This window comes from Lissotriton vulgaris, chromosome 7, assembly GCF_964263255.1.
Source record: "Lissotriton vulgaris chromosome 7, aLisVul1.2, whole genome shotgun sequence".
In the NCBI taxonomy this organism is placed as follows: Eukaryota; Metazoa; Chordata; class Amphibia; order Caudata; family Salamandridae; genus Lissotriton; species Lissotriton vulgaris.
Genome location: NC_141695.1, coordinates 1,203,261,932 through 1,203,283,793, shown reverse-complemented (window position 1 = coordinate 1,203,283,793; position 21,862 = coordinate 1,203,261,932). Strand labels below are relative to the sequence as shown.

Genomic DNA, 21,862 nt, shown 5'->3' with positions numbered 1-21,862 from the left:
GCTAGGGCCTTACATCTCAGATGCCATTCTGATATGTAGGGGAACCTGGCAGGGATGCCCGCTGTCCCCCCTCCTGTTCGCGTTGGCCATTGAGCCCCTGGCGGCGGCTTTGCGGGCAAAGCTGGGAGATGGAATACCCCTAGGTGATGCAACGCACCTGGTCTCGCTGTACGCGGACAACCTCCTAGTCTTTGTGAGAGATGTGGGAGCAATCCCAGTTCGCTTAAAACACATCTTGCGCGACTTTGCTGCTCTCTCTGGGCATAGGGTGAATGTCCATAAATCCTGTCTTTATGCGTTTGGGGGAGATGCTGGGGATCCGGGTTATGTACTGGCTGGCACGCAAGTGCAGTGGAAAGCTGATACCTTCCAGTATCTGGGTATCTAGATTTACCATCAACCAGTTGACCTCTTTGATGGTAATCTGGGTCTTGCGGTGACAGCCATCAAGTCGCAAATGAACTTCTGGAGGACGCTTCCTTTAACAGTCACAGGTAGAGTGGCGCTATCTAAAATGGTGGTCCTTCCGCGTCGCTAACTTACCATTATATGTCCCGGCGGCCTTCTTTAACAAACTTGCTGCACTCCTTAGAGATTTCCTTTGGGGTAACACGTGTCATAGGATAGCGCTGGCAAAGTTATACTTGCCCATGGACCAGGAGGGCCTAGCTGCCCCCTGCTTCGAACACTACTACTTGGCTGCACAATTGCAGTGGATAGCCCGATGGCTCGTGGACAGAGGCCGGGATGATACCGCAACCACAGAACGCCCCCTTTCCTTGGACTGTATCACTAAGCTCTTTCACCCGGCTGCCAAGATACCAGCGCCGGCTCCCCTCTTCTTAGCAGGGGCTTACAAATTTTTCCACCGCTGCCTATACGTCACCTGGGGCCTGGTTCCCTATGCACCTGCTATACCGTTAGTGGGTTCTCCTAGCGGGCCTGGGACGCTCAGGTCTCTGGAGCTTTTGGAGTGGCATGAAGCAGGCATTCAGACGCTAGGGGACCTGTATTAGGATGGTGCACTTCTACCATTTGAGTCTCTTACTGAAGAGCTGGGGCTTCCACCGGGACAGTTTTTAAGACATCGTTCTCTGATCACCACATAAACTTCTAGGTGGGGGGACATGAAAGAAGAGCCGAGTCAGCATCTCACCATACAGTACAACCACGTTATGGGACGAGGCCGACACTTAATCCGTTGGTTTGCGGCGTCCCTCCGCACGCATGCGGCGATAAAGTTAGACTCACTCCGGGGCAAGTGGGAAGAAGATTTGGGGCTGCAGCTAGAGAACAGAGAGAGGGAAAAGGTATTGAAGAGCCCTACTCTCATTCCCAGAAACATGTGGTTCCGTCAGATTCAATTATTCATAATTCACAGTACGTACCTCACCCCCGAAAAGATCAATAGTTACTTTCACCGCGTGGATGGGGCCTGTCCCCATTGTGCGGAGGTAGAGGCTGGCCTAGTGCACATGCTGTGGGACTGCCATGTACTACATACCTATTGGCGGGCTATCAGTGAGACACTCTGCACATGCATAGGCCGTAACATACCCTTTGAATGGCCTGCTTACTTACTGCATCAATTTCATAGGACCCCTGCCACAAAGGTCACCTCTCGTTTCCTAGACCTGGGGCTGGTAATTGCCAAGCGCCTCTTAACGAAGCACTGGAAAGCGCAATCCCCACCACACATAAGGGAGTGGAGGTATTCCCTCCTGGCGTGGGCCAAAACAGAGGGACTGGCTATCACACGGGAGGAAACGCTGGGCCTGCATAAGACACCCATAGCAGCGCAATGGAAGGGTCTACTTGAAGCTCTCATACTCATGGAGGAGGGCAGCCCGGGGCAGCGGCCAGTTGAAGAGGGAGGCATTTCTACAATCTAAGATAGGTGGCATGTCAGGTGCACCCTCATCCCACCACGCAGGGACATTCATGCAGTCCGTCAGTTGGGAGAGTTGTAGCTGTATGCCGTGGGTGACGTAGCAGTTTTATGGAGTACCGCCGGATGGGGGCGGGGGGACAGTTGTCAGTAACGGGGGGAGGGGGGAAGAGGGAGTGGGGGACAGGGGGGCAAAGTGAAGAATATGCAACCAGAAGTCAGACTTAACTGCTGTAGTTGGGGGCTTTTTGGGAGTTACTGTTTGTTTTTCTATAGCATCTGTGCGCTCACATGAACTGTATGACCTGTGACACTTTGCACGTGGAACCACCAGAACCACTTCACAAATACATAGTTATCTCTCGCTCTGCCGTCATGGCCTATTTGCTATTGCCCTTCATGGAACAGTGGTTACAATCTTACCGGGATCCACAGTGGGCATTCCCGGCTCATGAGTGAGGCCTGAGAGACTTTGTTCAACGATCTTAGATGTGGTTGAAATGATTGGACAGATATTATTTCTCATGCATATGTCATAATGTTTTGTTGAAACACAGATTTAAACAAAACAAAAAAACAATTAATATAATTACTACTCAATAGATTATTGACTTACAATAAAAATAAATTACTATTACATTTAAATATTCATATTTTAACTTCCCACCCTATTCTCCTACAAAGCCAACAACCTGCCAATAAACTATAAATGACTAATTAAACAAAAAATTTAAATACTTCAACACTTAAAATTACAAACTGTATTAAATAAAAAAATTGCACTAACAATACTAACATCTAAAATTAAAATATTATCTAAAACATTTTAAATGTATTTTTAAAATTCTATTTTTCCAACTATATTAATGAAAACAATATTTAACACAACAATATTCTTGAAAAAAACATGATATACAAAATTAATCTGATATTCTATACAACAATAATCTGTCCCACAATATTTTGATAGTAACAATATTTTGTAATGACATTTGTGTCCCACGATATTTAAACCTCTATGGGCCTAATTAGGATGGTGTCGAAGGCTTTCTGACGGTCATTCTTGGTTTGAATACCGAACGCTGTATTAGGATTACAGTGGCCGGAATTCAAACCGTTCATCATTCCAAACATAATCCCGCGTGGACTGTGTTTCTGCCGTCAGGATTATGATGTTGGTTTCCGACAGGCTTTTCATGCTGGGGTTTCTGGCATGGAAAGCCTGTTGGAAAGTGACTTTCGGGGCCAGTAGCAGGGCCCCTCCTCTCTCTGCGACCTCCAGTTGGGGCCGAGGGGGCACATATGGTGCCCCATGTAAATCTCTCCACGGTGTGCCAGATGGTGCAGGGATTTACAGTAGCTCCCATTTCTCAATAGGAGCTTGTGCTGCGGCCGGTTTCCGACCACTTCTCAAGCTCCCAAAAGGAAATGGGAGTCTGCGACCGTACCATGTAATTGCTGTTTCGGACTGCCAACCCGAGGTTGGTCTGGCTCGAAACCGCAGGCATGTCGGTTTGCAGGAAACTCTGACCAACATCCTAATCAGCCCCTGTGTTTTTTCTGAACGCTAAAATGAACAAAGTAGTGAAAAAGACACAAAGAGGACAAGAAAATGGAACAGGAAGTACAAAAAATGAAAAGCACAGGAAGTTCACTAGAATAAAGTAGAGTACCTGAAGTACAGAAGCAGAAAGGAGGGAACTGAAAGGTAAATGGATAAAAGGAGGCTACAGAAACTACAAATGTAGAAAGGCTGGCATGGATAGTTCAGTGGAAGATGGCAGGGTAACGGAAGTACAGAGCATGAGGAGGGAACATGAAATAAGAAAGGAACAACATAAAGATAAAAAAAAAGTTCAGGAAACAGATAAAAAAAGAAGTGAAGAACAAGTAAAGAAGAAGAAAGGTGGAAACAGTAAGTAAGGAGATAGGAATGTACAGGGAGTAAGGTGAAAAAAATGTAGTTGAAAATAGAATTTACAGGGGACAAGGGGTGAAGAAATACACAGGAAGTAAGGGGTAAAGTAGAAGTATGAAAGATGGGAGCATGAAGTACAGTGGCAATTAGAACAAGCAGGAAGTGTGAGGGAGAAGCGTACAGACAAAGGAAGAGAAGCGACAACAGGATAGAAGGAATGGAAAAAGGAAGTAAAGGGAGTGAAGGGAGTGAAGAGGACACATGAACTACAGAGAAGTGAAGTAGCAATGAGGTGTAAACAAAGGAAATTAGAAAGCAAGAGGAGGGCAGTGAGCTGAACGTGGTAGGCATACAAGTAGAGTGGAATGAAGTCAGCATGGTACAGCAAGTGGAGACAGTGAGGGGACATTTGGAGTGCATAGAGGTGAAGCCGTCATGAGGAACTAGAGATAAATAAAGTGGAGTACGAACAGGATATACAGAGAAAGGAAGAAAGTTGCAACCAGTAATTAAAGAGGTAGAGGAAGAAAGCAGTCAGAACGAATGGGAACAGGGAATGAAGCAAACAATTGCAGGGGAGAAAAGACGAGGGAGCTGAAGTAGGAGTGTGAAGGAAGAAAGGTAGAAAGGAAGAAGCAGGAAAGAGGAAAGGAAAGAAGGATGGATTGGCAGAGGACACTACAAAGAGGAATGCTGCAGTAAATTAGATGGAATGGAAGCTGGCGTGAATTTCAACGGGTGGATGTAGAAGTACGAAGAAAAGAAGTGAGAAAGGAAGAAGTGTCACAGACTAATGAAGAAGGAAAAGGAACTTGAAGAAGAGTCTAGAAAAGATGTCATGTAGCAAATTAAGTGTACAGTAAGTACACAGAGAGAAAGGAGGCAAACGAATGTTATGTTATGTTATATTATGTATAGATTTATAACGCGCTCCGTTAGTTGAGACTGTCCTGGCGCGGAATGGCGCCGAATGGCAGACATCTATGCAAATAGGGTGGCAAGAGTAAAAACGGAAAGGGAAAGAAGGTGCACAGAAGAATCAATAAAGGTGAAACAGGTGGAAATGGTGTAAAGAAGTGAGGGCAATCAAGAAGAGCAGAGAAAGAATCTGAGCAGGGAGCTAAATGCACCAAGGAACTGAGCATGGAATAAGAGGTACAGTAAAATCATGGAACCAGGGAACAAGGAGGCCAGAGAAAAGAAGTGGAGGAGGAAAAAGCCTGTGAAAAGGAAGATGTCTCCCCTCTAATGTGGTTCAAGAACCCATTGACACATGTCTGATAACTAACCTGCTTTTCCTGGCTTGGAACCGAGCCCTGCACCTGTGAATGAAAGAGGGTAACCAAAGGGTTAATTCCAGAAAAGAGAGGGCAGGTGAAACCTTTGAGGGGACACTGTCAACTGAGGAGTAATACATTAAAGAGGGCTTCTGCCAAGAGGCAAATCAGTTTGTTGGTGAGGCGCTGAATGACAACAGCTATGAGCACCATAATTTCTATTTTTCCTTTCGCCACTGTTAGGGGTCTATTAGAATGTCGGGCGGATCGCCACCGCCCGCATGGCGGTGGAGATCCGCCCGACATTCTCCTCCGCCCGCATCCCATTTCCCCCCACCATATTAGTATGGCGGGGGGACCCCGGCGGACAGGAAGACCGTCCGCCGGTCTTCCGCCGGTCACACAGGTGACCGAGCGGAAAAGGGGACTGATATGGTGGCGGTGTCTGCTAGACACCGCCATCCATATTATGATGAACGCAGGAAGCAGCCTTTCTGTGGCAACGTTGCAGCCACGGAAAGGCATGCAGTTTTCTCAGTTGGGATCCCGTTGCGGGCCCCCAGGATGTTGGGGGGGTGGGGGAGCACATGGGGGGGTGCCACTTTGTGCGTGCAAATGCACAGAGTGCAGCTACAGCATTGTGGCAGGCAGTGCTGTGTGCACCACCCGTCACAATGTTGCAGATGGGGGTTGCCACCAAAACCTTTGGCGTGGCTTCCTAATTGCTGGTGCGGAACCGCCGCACCACTGGTGGCCGGTCCCAGCACCGCTAGGGTGGCGGGCGGACGAAAATCCGCCGCCATCCTAATAGGCCCCTTAATGTTGATGCTGCAATCCACGCATATGGGCACGGTTGCTTCCATTGAGTAATACCCGGAAGTTTAAAATCATAAAAGAACCTTGACATGTGCTAGCCCAGCCAACAAACAGAAAATGAATAAAGCCGTTGGAGCAGACAGTAAGAAACTGTGACACCTGCTAACAAAAGCTATCAGAGCTACTTACTACTTACTGGGGTGTGCGAAATTCAGGTAAATCGTTTTTGCATAATTACGCAAATTGTTTGCAAAATTACGGTGATACCAAAATACGGAACTTCACGCTATATTTAGTACAAAATGCTTCCTCTTGTCAATTTTTGATGCAAGGATGCATTTAGCCGCAAAGAAATAGAGCAATAACACAAAGAACGGCGGACATCCACTCGCATTCTTCTGTTCACGCGCATTGCTAGTACATTTTTATCACAGATGGCATGTTTGTAGCACATAATTACGAAGAGTGGACTAATGGCGTAATTTTGGGACTTCAACACAGGCGTACCAGGAAATTCTCAATATTACATCGATTAAAACGCATAATTTAAATGTCACGAGGCCTACTACTGACACGCGCAGTGGAGAGGGAGTGCCTTGTGGTTGGGAGGGAGGGAATGCTCTTGTGGGGATACCTGTTGAAGAGGGTCGTGAGGACTGTTGAAGTAACAGCCTACGGTACGGAAGAACAAAATACTTCCTCTTAGAGTGCCAACTTCTGGCCAGGGCTCGAAATACAACTGTAGTGACTCCTCGCTTGCTGAGAGAGAGAGAGAGAGAGAGGCCCATGCACTGCTCTTAAGTGACAGCTGCTAGCTGGTCCCAGTATTACTGCTGAAGTGACCCATTGGGCAAGGAGAGATATGTACTAATATTAAGATGAGCCCTGCTGGTGACAGCACTGCTTAACAATGTCTTACCATTGCCATATTGCTGTTGAACCCCAGCGCCTGGGTATGCACCTGCATTGTATCCTGGAAATACATACAAAAACCTGGATTCATAATTTGCAAAATGTGAAGAAATTAGTGTTCTTAAAATGTTTTATGAATTCATCATGATACTTAATACAAATATATAAATACATATTAATACAAAATCTCAACTCAGTCATCTACATTTTACATAGTGAAAAGTAATCTAATTTTAGCAGTGAATAAAGGAACTTGAAAAGAAGAAACAAATAAACCAAAGCTGAATCTATATGTCTTCGTTCAATAAAAAAGTCATCGTTTCTTCAAATTGTGTTATATATGTTTACAGGTCAATAGCGTATATGAGAGCACTGCTCAATTCCATAATCCTAAATTTTTTTTAAATACCAAGTCTGTAAAATATTTGATATGTGCAGCTTTATTATGACTCAACCTCAATTTTACAATGTCCAGCTAAAGGCTCCTGTACTGAAGTTTTAGATATTTTATATTGTGTAACAATGTTAAGTATTCACAAAACAAACCTTACTGTCACTATCAGTCTCTAAAAACAGGAGGGTTGTTTAGTTTCCACTTTGCAATGAATAGACAACGATCCAAAAGCCAACTCATCTACTTCGATCTTCGGTCTACAAAAGTGCTATTCTCTCTGAAGGAATCAGCACTGCCGGAGAAATTAATTGATGAAGGAAACTGAAAAATCTTGCCAATTGTTAAAGAGGTGGCTCAGGGCCAAAACACGTGAAGCCAAGTACCCGGAGAGCTTGGACAGCTATCACAGAGGATTTCATCCTTTGGAACACTGGTTTATAAAACTTCAACCACATGCTATAAAGTTGCAATATTTTTAGATGACTTCCCTGATATTCTAGTTTACTGAGGGGACAACGTTTACATTATTCTAATAACGACATATGTACCCCACATTCAGAATTCCATTTTAAAAAAAATCCGAACCTTGGTCTTCACGTTATGGTCCAATAACCAAGTCTCCCTATTGGCTGAGCCTTATTTAATTGAGTCTGGATCATATGGTTCTTACACTGTATCAACTGTGCTGGTGATCTTCGGTCCAGATAAAGTGCTAAAAATTTGGAATTTGAGCCAATCTTAAAAAAGAATTATTTTCAAGGGAGAACATTGAATATTTGGGACACATAATTTCTGAGATGCGAGTAGCCCCAACACCCAAGAGTAAGGAATAAGTAGCATCTTTCTTAGGGCTTTGTGAGTCTTATGAAAAATCTAACAAAAACTGCTGCAAAAACAGTTCATTTGAGGGAACTTTCAAAGAAGAACAAAACATTTGAGTGGGACGATTTGTGCCAAGACGAATATCAAGCACTTAAAAATGACATTGTTTCCGATGATGGTTTATCACCATTTGTTCCTTCCGGAGAATGTATTATCACTGTACATGACAGCAATGATGGTTAGGGTGCCACCATTGCTCAAGTGAAAAGAACAACTGAAATAACGGTGGGGTTTGTGCTCAGGTCTTTGTGAGTAAACGAAAAAGTATTTTCTGTCATAGAAAAAGAATTGTTGGGTTGCTGCTGGGCGGTGAAACATTTCAAATGTTTCATATGGGGAAGAAGGTTTACTCTCAGGACTGATAACAAACTTTAGTCAGCATTCTTTGGGGCACGGTCATCAAGGCTCATACCCATAGGATGGCCAGGTTAAGTTCTAAACTGTTGCACTACAATTTCAATGTGGAGTTCATCCAAGGTGGGAAAAACACGAGAGCGGACTATTTATCACTTTCTCCTCTCAATGCTGCTGAGTATCCAGATAATGGGATGAAGATGATGAGGAATGTTTAATTGCAACCATTGATGTGTGTCAAGATAATGCTTTCATGGAACAGGAGTGGAATAATTAAACAGTAAAGGATGAAGAACTTGAGATTGCTCAGAGATTCGCTATGGGGGGATGGCCTAAAGAGAAGGCCTTGCCCTACCGGGTTGCAAGCTTATTTCATAGTGGCTGATGAATTTTCTATCGAGAAAAAGGGATGCTGGTCCGAGGTGATAAATTTGTACCTCCCACTGGTTTAAGAGATAAGATGAAGGACATATGGGTCAGACGATCACCAAGAGAAAGATTAGAGACAGTTACTGGTTGGATGGATGCTGAAATTATAGCAACTGTGCGCGCATGTGTCATGTGCTACCAGTGGTGATAAAGGTCTGAAAATGGAAGCCGTCCCCCTAAAGCCTGTCTGTCTTCATGAGAGTGTAAGGTCTACACTTGTAATTGATTTTATTTGTCCTTTCAGTACCTTGACATATAAGTTTAGGTTTGCCATTGTGGTTGTAGATTATTATAGCAAATGGTGGGAAGTTAAACTCATAGAGGGACCCAAAATCTCAGGTGTCATTAAGTTTTTTAAAACAAAATTTTAAGGGAGGGTTGTCCAAAGGAAATTACTTCTGCTAACGGAGTCCAATTGTGTCTAGAGAGATTAAGGTTTTCTTGGACAGCAATTCCATATGACACAAGGGCATAGCTTTGTATCAACCCCAGGCTAACGGACTCATAGAAAAAATGAACTGCACTCTGGTGGAGTGGATTCGGTGGGCTGTACAAAACAAGGTGGAGTTGTGTGAAGTTGTGGTGAATATGCTTTGGTCCCACCGGTTCAGTCCGAATGCTGTTTCTGGCTTGTCTCCATTCAAAATGATCAGTGGGTGAGTGCCTGCATCGGATGTATGACATTACAACGCATACATTTACATCGCAGTACATTACATTGCGGTTTTTACAATGCAAGTCATTACAATGACTTGCGTTGGAGGCTGCTGGACTTGGGAGTAGTATAATTTACTATTCCAACTCCAGTCTACGTGCAGTAGGGAAGGTGTTGGGTAATAAATTATACCATTCCTTGTCCTAGAGTGCCCTCCAGCGCAAGTCATTGTAATGACTTGCGTTGTAAAAACCGTGATGTAATGGCATCGCAATGTAATCCCCGCGTTGTGAACGATGTTTCCCCCTGCGTCAAGGTTATGTCCCGCATGGTTGAGAGAGTGTCAAAGGAAAACTGATCAGATGATCGGTGTAGATAAAATTGTAAGACCTAAAGTTGAAATGTTTCAAGCCAAAATGAAAAGCCAGTATGATGCCACGCACAAAGTCAAAGATAACAGAGTCAACATTCATGTGGGCGATTGGGTGCATGTGAAAGATTCCACTAATGTTGCCAAGGGAATATCTAAGTTTAGAACACCAGTTAGAGTGGAAGTGGTCACTAGAAATGCTGGCTCCACTGAGGGAAGTGAATGGTGGAACAGAAGGAAGGTGGTGAAGGTGAGCAATGACAATGGTTCCTCTGAACCAAAAATTAATGGGGGTCCCTCAGGCGACAAGTCTGATGCTGGGGGTTCGAGTTTGAAACCTGGTGTGAGTAATACGCTTAATGGGGCTACTCAATCTTTCAAACTAAGGAGTAGAAGTACTATCACTAAGGCTATCAGATTTCGTTATATGTTATTTTGTTCTCTGCACATTTCACGTTATTTTCATTTTATATGTCACACTTATGTTGTATTTAGTTATTTTGCCTTTGTTCCATCCTTTCTTTGTTCTTAAAATTTGTATTAGTTTATTTGCTCTTCATTGTGTTAATTGTAAGGAAGGGAGGTATTGTGGTGATGTCTTTGTTAGTACATTCCACATTCCATAAGCCCTTGCCTGGAATGTGGAATGCAGGGCTGGCTCTAGGGCAGTGCGACCGGTGCCACCGCACCGGGTGCTGGCTTCCGAGGGGTGATGTGTTTGCAAGTCTATTAATAATTTAAAGCACCTGCTACCACGTTTGTTTCCTCCTGCAATTTTGGGGCAGCAAAAAAATGTTCGGAAAAAATCCTGTGATTAATGTTTTTCCTGAAGAGAGATCAGAGTTTTGTTTATTTGGTGTATTGACTCACTATAAAGTAGTGCAGAGGGTTAATACGCCTGTTGCAGAAAACAAATACCGAGCAGATTACAAAGTGCATAGAATGTAAATCGGTCAGTGGGTTACTGCGTTTAAAAGAGACATAATTTTGTTACTTGCAATTTATAAGTTAAAATTCCTAATATAGAATTTGAACTTATAACTGGCAAGTAACAACATTATGTATTTTTTAACAGCAGTAACCCATTGACCTATTTACATTCTATGCACTTTGTCATTGTACTGAACTATTAACTTTTATCAAAGAACTGCATGCACACTGCAAAGTTTTGATTGGAGCAAAGGTTAATGTTGGAAAAAGGATTCATTTGGGCAGCAATCTATTCTCATTATTAAAGAGAACACCCAACTATTGTGTTCCTTTTTAAATTCTGAGTTTGTTCTTCTCTAAACCAAGCACTATTAAACTATACTGCCTACCAGTATTGATGACATGTGACTCCTACACCTTGTAGTCCTCTGTCTTATAGAACATTTCCTATACTCTGAGTTACACACGTATGATTGATTGTCTCTGTGTAATGTGTGTGTGATGCAAAGTGCTCTGACACCCTACACTGTTATGAGTGGCGCAATGTAAACATCTGAAGGAGAGTGCTAAATATGCATCTGAGAGAGAGTGGTTATGAGTGGTAATGGAGATTGGGCCACTGTTAAAGGTTGGTGATGAGGTAATCTATGGTGGAGGTGGTCATTGGTGGTGCCATTAGATATTGTTGCACCGGGCGCCACAAGCTCTAAAGCCGAACCTGGTGGAATTTGGTGTGTGGGGTTTGAGGTGAGCACAGTTCAATGATGGCCAGTTGATGCCGGACTGCCGAGACTGTGGCCAATAAGTACAATACTTGAACAAGACACAACTCCAGAAGTTTATTTTGGTCCTTATCACTACAAATGTGTGACACCTGCTAACAAAACCTGTCAGGGCTACTGACTAGAGTGTGCAAAATTCAGGTAATTTGCATTGCATAACTAAGCACATTTGTTTGCAAAATTATGCAAAACTAAAATACGGAACTTCGCACTATACTTTAGCACAAAATGCTGCCTCCTCTCAATTTCTGAAGCAAGGATGCATTTCGCCGCAAAGGAATAGAGCAAAAAACACAAAAGGACCACGAACATCCACTCATTATGGCTGAGATACCCGCCACCCCCTCTCAACACAATCCCCAAAGAAGGGAAACTGGAAACGGTTCTTGAAGTTTTTGGAAGTGGGAGGGAGTGACCCTCCCGGCCGTATTTATTAAAACAAAAAATTAAAAACATTTAAACATTAATGTACAATTTCATACCACATTGCGATGTTTGGCTAACCTTAACAGATTCTCTAATACAGAGGTTCTCCTAGCCGAACTAACATCCTACAAAACATTTACTTGAAATATTGAAATTGTACATCCTAACGTTTAAGGGCCAACGGCAAGGTCGTAACCGGTGTCAAGATCCCTAACCAGACATACCCCCCCCACTTGGAGGGGCGACAGCACTGAGGCGTACTCAAGTGCAACTACTACCAATTTCCCTTGACTTGACGGGGGCACTTATCACCTCGACGCCAGTTAAAGGTCGTTCGAAGACTCGTGTGAGGTATCTAGAAGGTATCGTAGACCTCCCCCCAACCCCACACAACTTACCGCATCTGCCGTCGCAGATGTCACTGGCCCCGGGAAATTCCCCAGGAGGGGGCTGTAACCCCTCCTACACAGGAAGGGGCCTTGACCGCCTTTCCTCTTCTTTCGGCGACCCATCCTTAGAAGGGACCGCCTCCCCGTTGAGGGGCCAAAGGCCACCTCTCCCGAGCGCTCCCATCCGTGTTGGGTGACGCCCACTCATAGGGATCTTCCAATTAGTGCTCACCGATCATGACCTTACCGCCCGACCAAAAAAATAAATACGACAAATGATAACTAACGAAACTACATTGGCCACTATGACCGAAAAAACCTGTTTATAAATGGACCTTACAACCGAAGTTCTTTAATCACAAACTTGTAAAATTAGACCAATCTTTATTACACATTCAATGTCAACACAACACTACAATAACCTGAAAACGAAATAGAATCATTGATCAAATTTATTAAAACAACTAGCTGTCCTCAGGGGCTGGTGGGTGGGTCAAAATTGGCTCTTCGTTCCGTCTCGAGCTCACGTGCAGCGAGGGGGTGCAGCTTCAGAGCACAGGAACAAGAGGATGTCTTCTGGTCTTGCGTCCCTTTTTATCCATCTTCAGGGCGGGCGTAAACCCGCCCCTGCCTGCCCCGAGGGCGTGGCCAGCCGCGTCAGTGTCTAGGCCAGCCCACTCTAGGGCGGGAAAAAGCGCGCCCCGGCTACGCCGCTTCGGGCATACCAGCCGAGACGCGCCTCCCGCCCAAAATGGCTTCCCGGGGGGATCGAGGCACTCTGCCATACGTTCGGGGGGACCGAATGGTCGCCCCTTTCCATATGGCTGAGATACCCGCCACCCCCTCTCAACACAATCCCCAAAGAAGGGAAACTGGAAACGGTTCTTGAAGTTTTTGGAAGTGGGAGGGAGTGACCCTCCCGGCCGTATTTATTAAAACAAAAAATTAAAAACATTTAAACATTAATGTACAATTTCATACCACATTGCGATGTTTGGCTAACCTTAACAGATTCTCTAATACAGAGGTTCTCCTAGCCGAACTAACATCCTACAAAACATTTACTTGAAATATTGAAATTGTACATCCTAACGTTTAAGGGCCAACGGCAAGGTCGTAACCGGTGTCAAGATCCCTAACCAGACATACCCCCCCCACTTGGAGGGGCGACAGCACTGAGGCGTACTCAAGTGCAACTACTACCAATTTCCCTTGACTTGACGGGGGCACTTATCACCTCGACGCCAGTTAAAGGTCGTTCGAAGACTCGTGTGAGGTATCTAGAAGGTATCGTAGACCTCCCCCCAACCCCACACAACTTACCGCATCTGCCGTCGCAGATGTCACTGGCCCCGGGAAATTCCCCAGGAGGGGGCTGTAACCCCTCCTACACAGGAAGGGGCCTTGACCGCCTTTCCTCTTCTTTCGGCGACCCATCCTTAGAAGGGACCGCCTCCCCGTTGAGGGGCCAAAGGCCACCTCTCCCGAGCGCTCCCATCCGTGTTGGGTGACGCCCACTCATAGGGATCTTCCAATTAGTGCTCACCGATCATGACCTTACCGCCACAGGCCGGATAGTTGACCGGCTATCCGGACCCCCCACACAACTCCTACCTAAAGGTCATGCTTCAACGATTTCAACCATGCTAAGAAGTCACCCAAGAGTAACTCATTCCCCACCCAAGACAAATGCACACCATCCCCCAAATACATACTGTCATCATTAATACAGCTATGAGAAATAGAATGCAATGTCCGGGAACGGAACAACCTACTCACTTTATTGTTAAGCTTTCTAACAGAATGGTTCAAAGCAGGAATAGAGATAGCCCCCCGCCACACCTTTCGTGGAATCAAATGGGACCATGCAATCGTGCACCCCGGAACTCTCCTCGCCAACCAACTTACGGTGGAAAGCATTGCCTCCAGGAGTAGTCGTCTACCGATGGTGACTAAATCATTACCCCCAACATGCACTATAACTATAGACGGCGGTGACCTTGTCCGCCCTAACAAACCCTCGAAAAATGTTTGAAACTGGTCAATACAGAGACCGCCCCTTCCGTAGAAGGACATCCTGTACCCGTATTCCCCAGCTACGTGAATCATGTCACCTGCTTTGAATACGTCTGCGGCACGCCTCACGTATGAGTGGCCCACGACCCACACCTCCTTTTTCACAGCCGGTGATGTCAGACCGCTGGCCCGGTGTAGGGTCGACTGCATAGTCCGCCCCGCCTCGTAGGCTTGCGTAACTGAAAAAGTAAACAAAAACAAGAAGCGTGAGTACATTATTACAGCTTCACAACATGTGCAACCGCACGTATCTTTTGTAACAATTGGAGGACCAACGCCCCACTCGTTTCACTTGCTCAACATTAAGACCCCTGGCTGTAGCTTCCGTAGCAGCCCCTATCCGAAAGGAATGGGTCCCAAATTCGCCCGGGTTCAAGCCCGCAGCGGCAATTGACATCGCAAGCACCCGCTGAAACTGAAATTTCGTCAGTGGGGTGGCGTCAGCGTGTCTTAACAAAGTCCCCCCCCATGATGCCACCCTTCGTGCTAGGTAATCCTCTAAACACTTTACCGGACATATGGAGGACCCAGGAATCCTGTGTATGATGACGCAGTCACCCATCCCATCTTGATCAGTCTTGGATTTTACAAAGGAGACAGTCATTGTTTCTCCCCTGATCTGAACGTGTTCCTGGCACAAACCCCCTGCCATATCCAGTTTGTTCCTTGCCACTAGTTCGCTTACCCGCATTGCTCCGTGAAATGCTAGCGTGAAAGCGGCTCGGAACAGCACCGCCTCAAACTGAGATGAACATGTGGCCGGGAGTGTGGCCAACAACTGGGACAATCTATCCAAACCTATCGGGCGCCTTTCATCTACTCTGCGACCCTCAAGGCGTTGCCACCCACGCAGCGCTTTCTGTACAACGAAAGACGCTGTTGGGTCCTGGATAGCGTGTGCTCTGGCAACAAAGGAAATGGCAGCACGATGCCTCTGGGCCGTAGCCACCGATTTCCCAGCCTTACGTAAGGACATCAGGAAATTCACTACCCATTCCTCGTGACCCCAAAGTCGCTCTCTATCATTCCCCAAGAAGGCTAAATAGGCCCGAAACGCCCCTTCGTATGCCTTCCTCGTCCTTGGTGCTAGACTCTCTCCCACGAGGTGACGAAGTTCAGGGCACCGAGAGACCAGAGAGCTTCGGGAAAGGGTGCCGGCTCTGGGTCCGCTGAGGGGAGGAAACCCGAAAAAGCCTGCATTTGAAAACGAGACAGTGCGTCAGCCGCCTGATTCATCACCCCCGGAACATGTTTTGCTCTGAATAGCACGTTCAATTGCATACATAGTAAAACAATTTCCTTAAGCAGTCTCAAAATCAGTTTACAACGTGCTGCCTGACTATTGATGCAATCGACCACGGTCATATTGTCAGACCAAAATATGACAGAGTGATCTTTGAACCCATCGGGCCATGTTCTCAAGGCCACCAAGATGGGAAACAGTTCCAGGAAAGCAATATTACTCGTCAGACCATTCTCATGCCACCATGTCGGCCATCTTTGTGCCGACCATTTTGTGCCGAAAATGGCGCCAAAACCTATGCTTCCTGCTGAATCTGTCCACAGCCCCAGCTCTTCAGAAGACACGGCTGGTTCATTCCAGACGATTCTACCATTGAAGTCCGCCAGAAATGCTAACCAGATACGCATGTCCTGGCGGATCTCGGCCGATAGTCTCGTGCGATGATGGCACTCTTTAAGGCCGACCATCGCTTGGGCAATTGAACGGGAAAAGGGGCGGGCCATTGGTATTACCCTCAGGGCAAAATTCAACTGTCCCACCAACTGCTGTAATTGTTGCAGCGTAACTTTTGAAGCATTTATACACACTTGCAGCGCAGCCCTGAACTTCAACACTTTCTCAGCTGGCAAACGGAAACACCCTTCAATGGAGTCCAACTCGATCCCCAGAAACTCGAGGCAAGTCGTAGGACCCACTGTTTTACCCGGCGCCAATGGCACACCGAACTGTTTCATTAACACACAAAATTCGGCCAAGGCCCGGCCACATTCAAGATCCCCGGCTGCCCCAAGAAACAGAAAATCATCAAGGTAGTGCATTACATCTTGGAAACCTGTTTTCTTTGTGAAGACCCATTGTAGAAAACTACTGAATTTCTCGAAATAAGCACAGGATATAGAGCACCCCATTGGCATACACCTATCCATGTAATAACAACCCTGAAACATGAATCCTAGGAGACGCTGGTCGTCTGGGTGTACCGGGAGCAGTCGAAACGCTGACTCGATATCTGACTTCGCCATCAGCGCCCCGGGCCCCAGGCGATTTAAAATGGCTACGGCCTCATCGAAGGATGCGTACCGCACCGAACACACTTCTGGATCAATTGCATCATTTACGGAAAGACCTCGTGGAGCTGATAAGTTATGAATCAGTCGGAACTCACCGGGGTCTTTCTTGGGGACTACCCCTAAGGGAGAACAAACCAAATTCTGGACCGGGGGTAAACTAAACGGGCCGGCGACCCGACCTCGAGTCACCTCTTTCCGGATCTTATCCTGTACTACGGTCGTATGCTGCAGGACGGAAAGTTGATTTTTACACTTTTCCATACCCTGAAAGTCCCCTACCGGGATGCGGAAACCATACGAAAAACCGTTCCGCAGCACCCCAGCAGAAGTACGATCCGGGTATTCACTGAGCCAGGGAATCATCGCCAGGGTATCAATTGGGGTAGGTAGAGGCGCCCCTCGGACTATATTAGACCTGTTTGGCACCTCCTCTCCCCCCGTTATCACCCGTTTTGGCTCTGCACAAGGACTCAGGATGGGACGACCCACAACCACTACATTCATGTTTGAATTTACACGATCCCTGGGGTCTAGTACATTTACCTCTGTTGTAATTAAAGCAGAAACCCTTTTTTCCGGTATTGCCGGCAGGTTTCGAGTAATCGTCGGCACCCGTACCTGATCGAAAGGGCGTCCCCGCATATTGCCGGGAGGATTCGCCAACATTACTTCCCACCAACGGCATTTTCAACATTCCTGACTCCTTCATTTTATCCCAAGTCAAGGAATCATAACAATCCCAGGTTAAACTGTTATTATGCTCCTTTTCCTTTCTGAACAGATTATCGTAACAAAACCAATGATTACCCTGGTGCGATGTCGAGTACCCCATGATTCGTGATTGATAGATTGGGAACTCGGAAAGCAACTCAGGTCTACGTTCCCCCAAGATTGATGTAAAGATTCCCCAAGCATTGCCCCAATTGGCGATATTCTCATTCACTTTAAAGGCGGCCATTTTTGCACGCCAAACACTCGGATGCATGAGATCCTTCTGACTCTTCACATGCTCTACTTCATAATGATCAACAAGCAGTGAGAAAATGTTCACATACTCCCCCGCCCAAATCTTTTCCTTAATTGCCAAAGGAACATGTTGCCCCAACTTTTCTCTCCGAGAGGGTGTTGACTCATCCCTCGCGATCGGCAATGGCCGCTTACCTGCACCTGACGCTGCCTCTGCGGTCGCAATCGTCCCTGGTGTCTTGTCCCCTACTGCAGCCGGCACGGGCACCTTGGCTGCTTCCCGTTTCTCACGCAGTTGCTTTATCAGCGCCTGCGCATCGACAGCCGTGGCGCCCTCGTTACCTTTACCCAACCACGCTGCCAATTGTTCCGCCAGCTCGGGCGGCATATCATCCTCGGACACGGGGGTGACCACAACGGGAATTGGATTCCCCTCCTTCGGCACGGGAGTTGGAGCCTCGAGCGGGACACTGGGACCCGGGATGTCTTCACCCGCTGCCCCCCTCCTGGGCCTCTTGTTTTTTCCTCCCGGGGCTGCTCCCGCCAAAGGACGTTTTGGACCCCCTTCCTCATTCTTGTCCACCCGCTTCTTTAGCTCGGACATCTCCTTCATGAGAACGCGCAGCATCTGGTCAGTAGTCATGCGCTTTCCCACCTTCTTCGACATTCTCCAACAAAGTAACTGTAAAACAAACAAGAACGATTAAAACGCTCAAAATTGGCTCTTCGTTCCGTCTCGAGCTCACGTGCAGCGAGGGGGTGCAGCTTCAGAGCACAGGAACAAGAGGATGTCTTCTGGTCTTGCGTCCCTTTTTATCCATCTTCAGGGCGGGCGTAAACCCGCCCCTGCCTGCCCCGAGGGCGTGGCCAGCCGCGTCAGTGTCTAGGCCAGCCCACTCTAGGGCGGGAAAAAGCGCGCCCCGGCTACGCCGCTTCGGGCATACCAGCCGAGACGCGCCTCCCGCCCAAAATGGCTTCCCGGGGGGATCGAGGCACTCTGCCATACGTTCGGGGGGACCGAATGGTCGCCCCTTTCCAATTTAACTGTTCTTGTGCCTTCCCGGTCAACTTTTATCGCGAATGGCATGCTTGTGGCAAGGAATTACACTGGCCTAATAGCGTAATTTGTGGGATTTCCCACACATGTAACAGGACATTCTCAGAATTGCACAAATTATGCCAGCATAATGTACGTTCACCCAGGCCTAATACTGACACGCGCAGTGGAGCTGGAGAGCCTTGTGGTGGGAGGGAGGTAATGCTCTTATGGGGATACCAGCTAAACAGGGGCGTGAGGACAGGTGAACTAATAACCTAATAAAAGGAAGACGCCACGGGGTACGTTGAGGAGCTTCCTTTATTTCAGTCTAGTGAACAGGCAACCCAGCAGCAACTGCCGTCAAAGTACATTCCGATTCCAAGCCTGGAATCCAAGTCGGAATGTCATGTGAATGCCCTTGTGACAATCCCTTCAGGATGAGTTCCAACACCTATGTAACAAAAGAACAAACTACTGCCTCTTAGAGTGACACCTTCTGACCTGGGCTCAGATTACAGCTATAGTGACTCCACGCTTGCAGAGAGAGAGAGAGAGAGAGAGAGAGAGAGAGAGGCCCATGAAATGCTCTTAAGTGACAAGCGCTAGCTGGTTCTGTTATTACTGCTGAAGTGACCCATTGTTTACTAGTATTAGAGTGACCCCTGCTGGCTGAGAGCACTGCTGGTCGATGTCTTACCATTGCCATATTGCTGCTGAACCCCAGCGCCTGGGTATGCACCTGCATTGTAACCTGGAAATACAAAGAAAAACCTGGATTCATAATTTGCAACATGTGATGGAATTAAAATGTTTTAAAAATGTTTTATGTATTCATTATGATACATAATACAAATATATAAATACATATTAATACAGAATCTCAACTCAGTCATCTCCATTTTATATATAGTAGAAAGAAATCTCATTTTAGCAGTGAATAAAGGATCTTGAAAAGAAGAAAGAAAGAAACCAAAGCCAATACCGATTCAAGAAAATAAATTGAATCTAAATTTCCAAGTTCAATAAAATCGTCACCTTTGTTTCAAATTTGGTTATATATTTTTACAGGTCAATTGCGTATATGAGAGCAATGCTATATTCTCTAATCCTAGAAAATTTGAAACACCAATCTCTAAAAACAGGAGATTTGTTCACTTTTGCTTTGCAGTTATTAGAAAATGATCCAAAAGCGTAGATATATGCGCCAACTCATCTACTTCGATCTTCGGTCTATGAATGTGCTATTCTCTCTGAAGGAATCAGCACTGCCGGAGAAATTAATTGGTGAAGGAAATTGAAAAATCTTGCCAATTGTTAGAGAGGTGTCTCAGGGCCAAAACACGTGAAGCCAAGTACCCGGAGAGTAATCTATACAGCTTAGACAGCTATTAGAGAGAATTTCATCCTTCGGAACACTAGTTTATAATACTTCAACCACATGCTATAAAATTGCAATATTTTTAGATGACTTCCCTGATATCCTAGTTCACTGAGGGGACAAAGTGCACATTATTCTAATAGCAACATATGTACCCCACATTCAGCCTTCCATTTTTAAAAATTCCAAACCTTGGTCTTCACGTTATGGTCCAACAATCAAGTCTCCCTTTTGGCTGAGTCTTATTTAATTGAGTCTGAATCATATGGTTCTTACACTGTATCGACTGTGCTGGTGATCTTCGGTCCAGATAAAATGCTCTTAATTTGTTAAAAAGGCAACAAGAGCTGTGGTTTTAAACTGATCTGCAGTTGATAGTAGTTGCATAAACAGTTCAGACAAACAAAATCCCCCAATTATTTACTGAGTTGTAGAGGTCTTTTCATAGGAAGATGTAGGGAATTATACTAGTGTTGTGGTTGTGAGTGGCTAAAGGGTATGAGGTAGGACCAAAAAGGTATTAAATATATAACTATTTACCTGCTTATGTACCCACCTCTGGGGTGAATACATAAGCAGGTAAATGGAATACATGGAATAAATGGAAGTTCAAAAAAATATGGCATGCGATACAAAGACTCATGTGTGTTGTTGAGTTTCCTAGAGCCCAGGGCAAGGAGGGTAAGCTAGTGGTCTGGCTTCCTGTGCTAGGGAAAACACAGGAAGACTATGTATACATTATTACCACTCCTGGGGGCGGGAAGAGTGTGTGTGTGTCTACACATATCTGTGCATGCGTGCATAAGCATACATGCGATGCACCAATATGTTAGCGGACGGAGAAATTGATTCACTCATGTTCAAATGAGGAAATGTGATCGCCTCCCTTTTTTTACATCTTTGTTCCCTGGTCGGAAAACTTGCCCTTCTGACCAGAATCAAAAAACATTAATAACAAATGAGAAATGTAATGCCGTTAGAATATTATTTAGATAACTGGAAGTGTTTTGGTGGGATACACACATGTTCAATTATGTGATTGGAATTTACTTAATGGAGGCGCTTTACAAGGGAACTCGTGTGACAACTGGGAAGGCGCACAACACTGCACTTGTGAATATGTCAGCAAAATATGGTGATCAGGATGTTAAACATTGCACCAAGGAAATAAGAATACAACTGTTTGTTTGGCAGGGAAATTTGGGGGGGGGGGGTTCTTTTTTAGTTCTCGCCTGAGCCAGCGCATTCTCTGCCCTGCGACACATTTAGTAAGCGGGGTTTTCAAAGTGCTACCCCATGTTTTTGATGGCCTAGCGCTTGCGGTTACGCATGCACCCACCAGCTTTCACCGTCTGAGGCGCCATCTGGACCGCGATCAGTTTTACTTTCGCGTTCCACTTTAGCATCCGCGCACACAACTCTTGTTTAAACAAACATTACCGGCTTGTTTAATTTCCTTTTGCTGCTTAGCGCGCGTGTGCGTGCACTCCCCCCACCTCTCTCACTTGCTAAGTTCGCAGCAAACTAAGTTCACCTCAAACATTCCACCAATAACTCCATATCCAAAGCTAGATGCCCAGGTTCTGCGTACATAGCCAATGTCTCTAACAGCTACTATAACACTCATCGACACTGAGACAGAGCAGGGGCGATCCACGACACAATCTT

At 45.9% G+C, this 21,862-nt stretch overlaps 1 protein-coding gene across 1 annotated transcript in view; it reads right to left on the bottom strand.

Annotated features, from left to right (window-relative positions):
- The window catches only part of LOC147703182 (uncharacterized), a 53,065-nt gene extending 31,507 nt beyond the window's left edge, over positions 1–21,558 (bottom strand). The window contains exons 1-4 of the mRNA XM_086929478.1: positions 21,534–21,558; positions 19,514–19,567; positions 6,819–6,872; positions 5,096–5,128 (exon numbers count right to left, since the gene is read on the bottom strand). Coding sequence (XP_086785604.1) covers positions 5,096–5,128; positions 6,819–6,872; positions 19,514–19,567; positions 21,534–21,558 — 166 coding nt within the window. The remainder of the gene's footprint in view (positions 1–5,095; positions 5,129–6,818; positions 6,873–19,513; positions 19,568–21,533) is intronic.
- Positions 21,559–21,862: the final 304 nt, after the last annotated feature.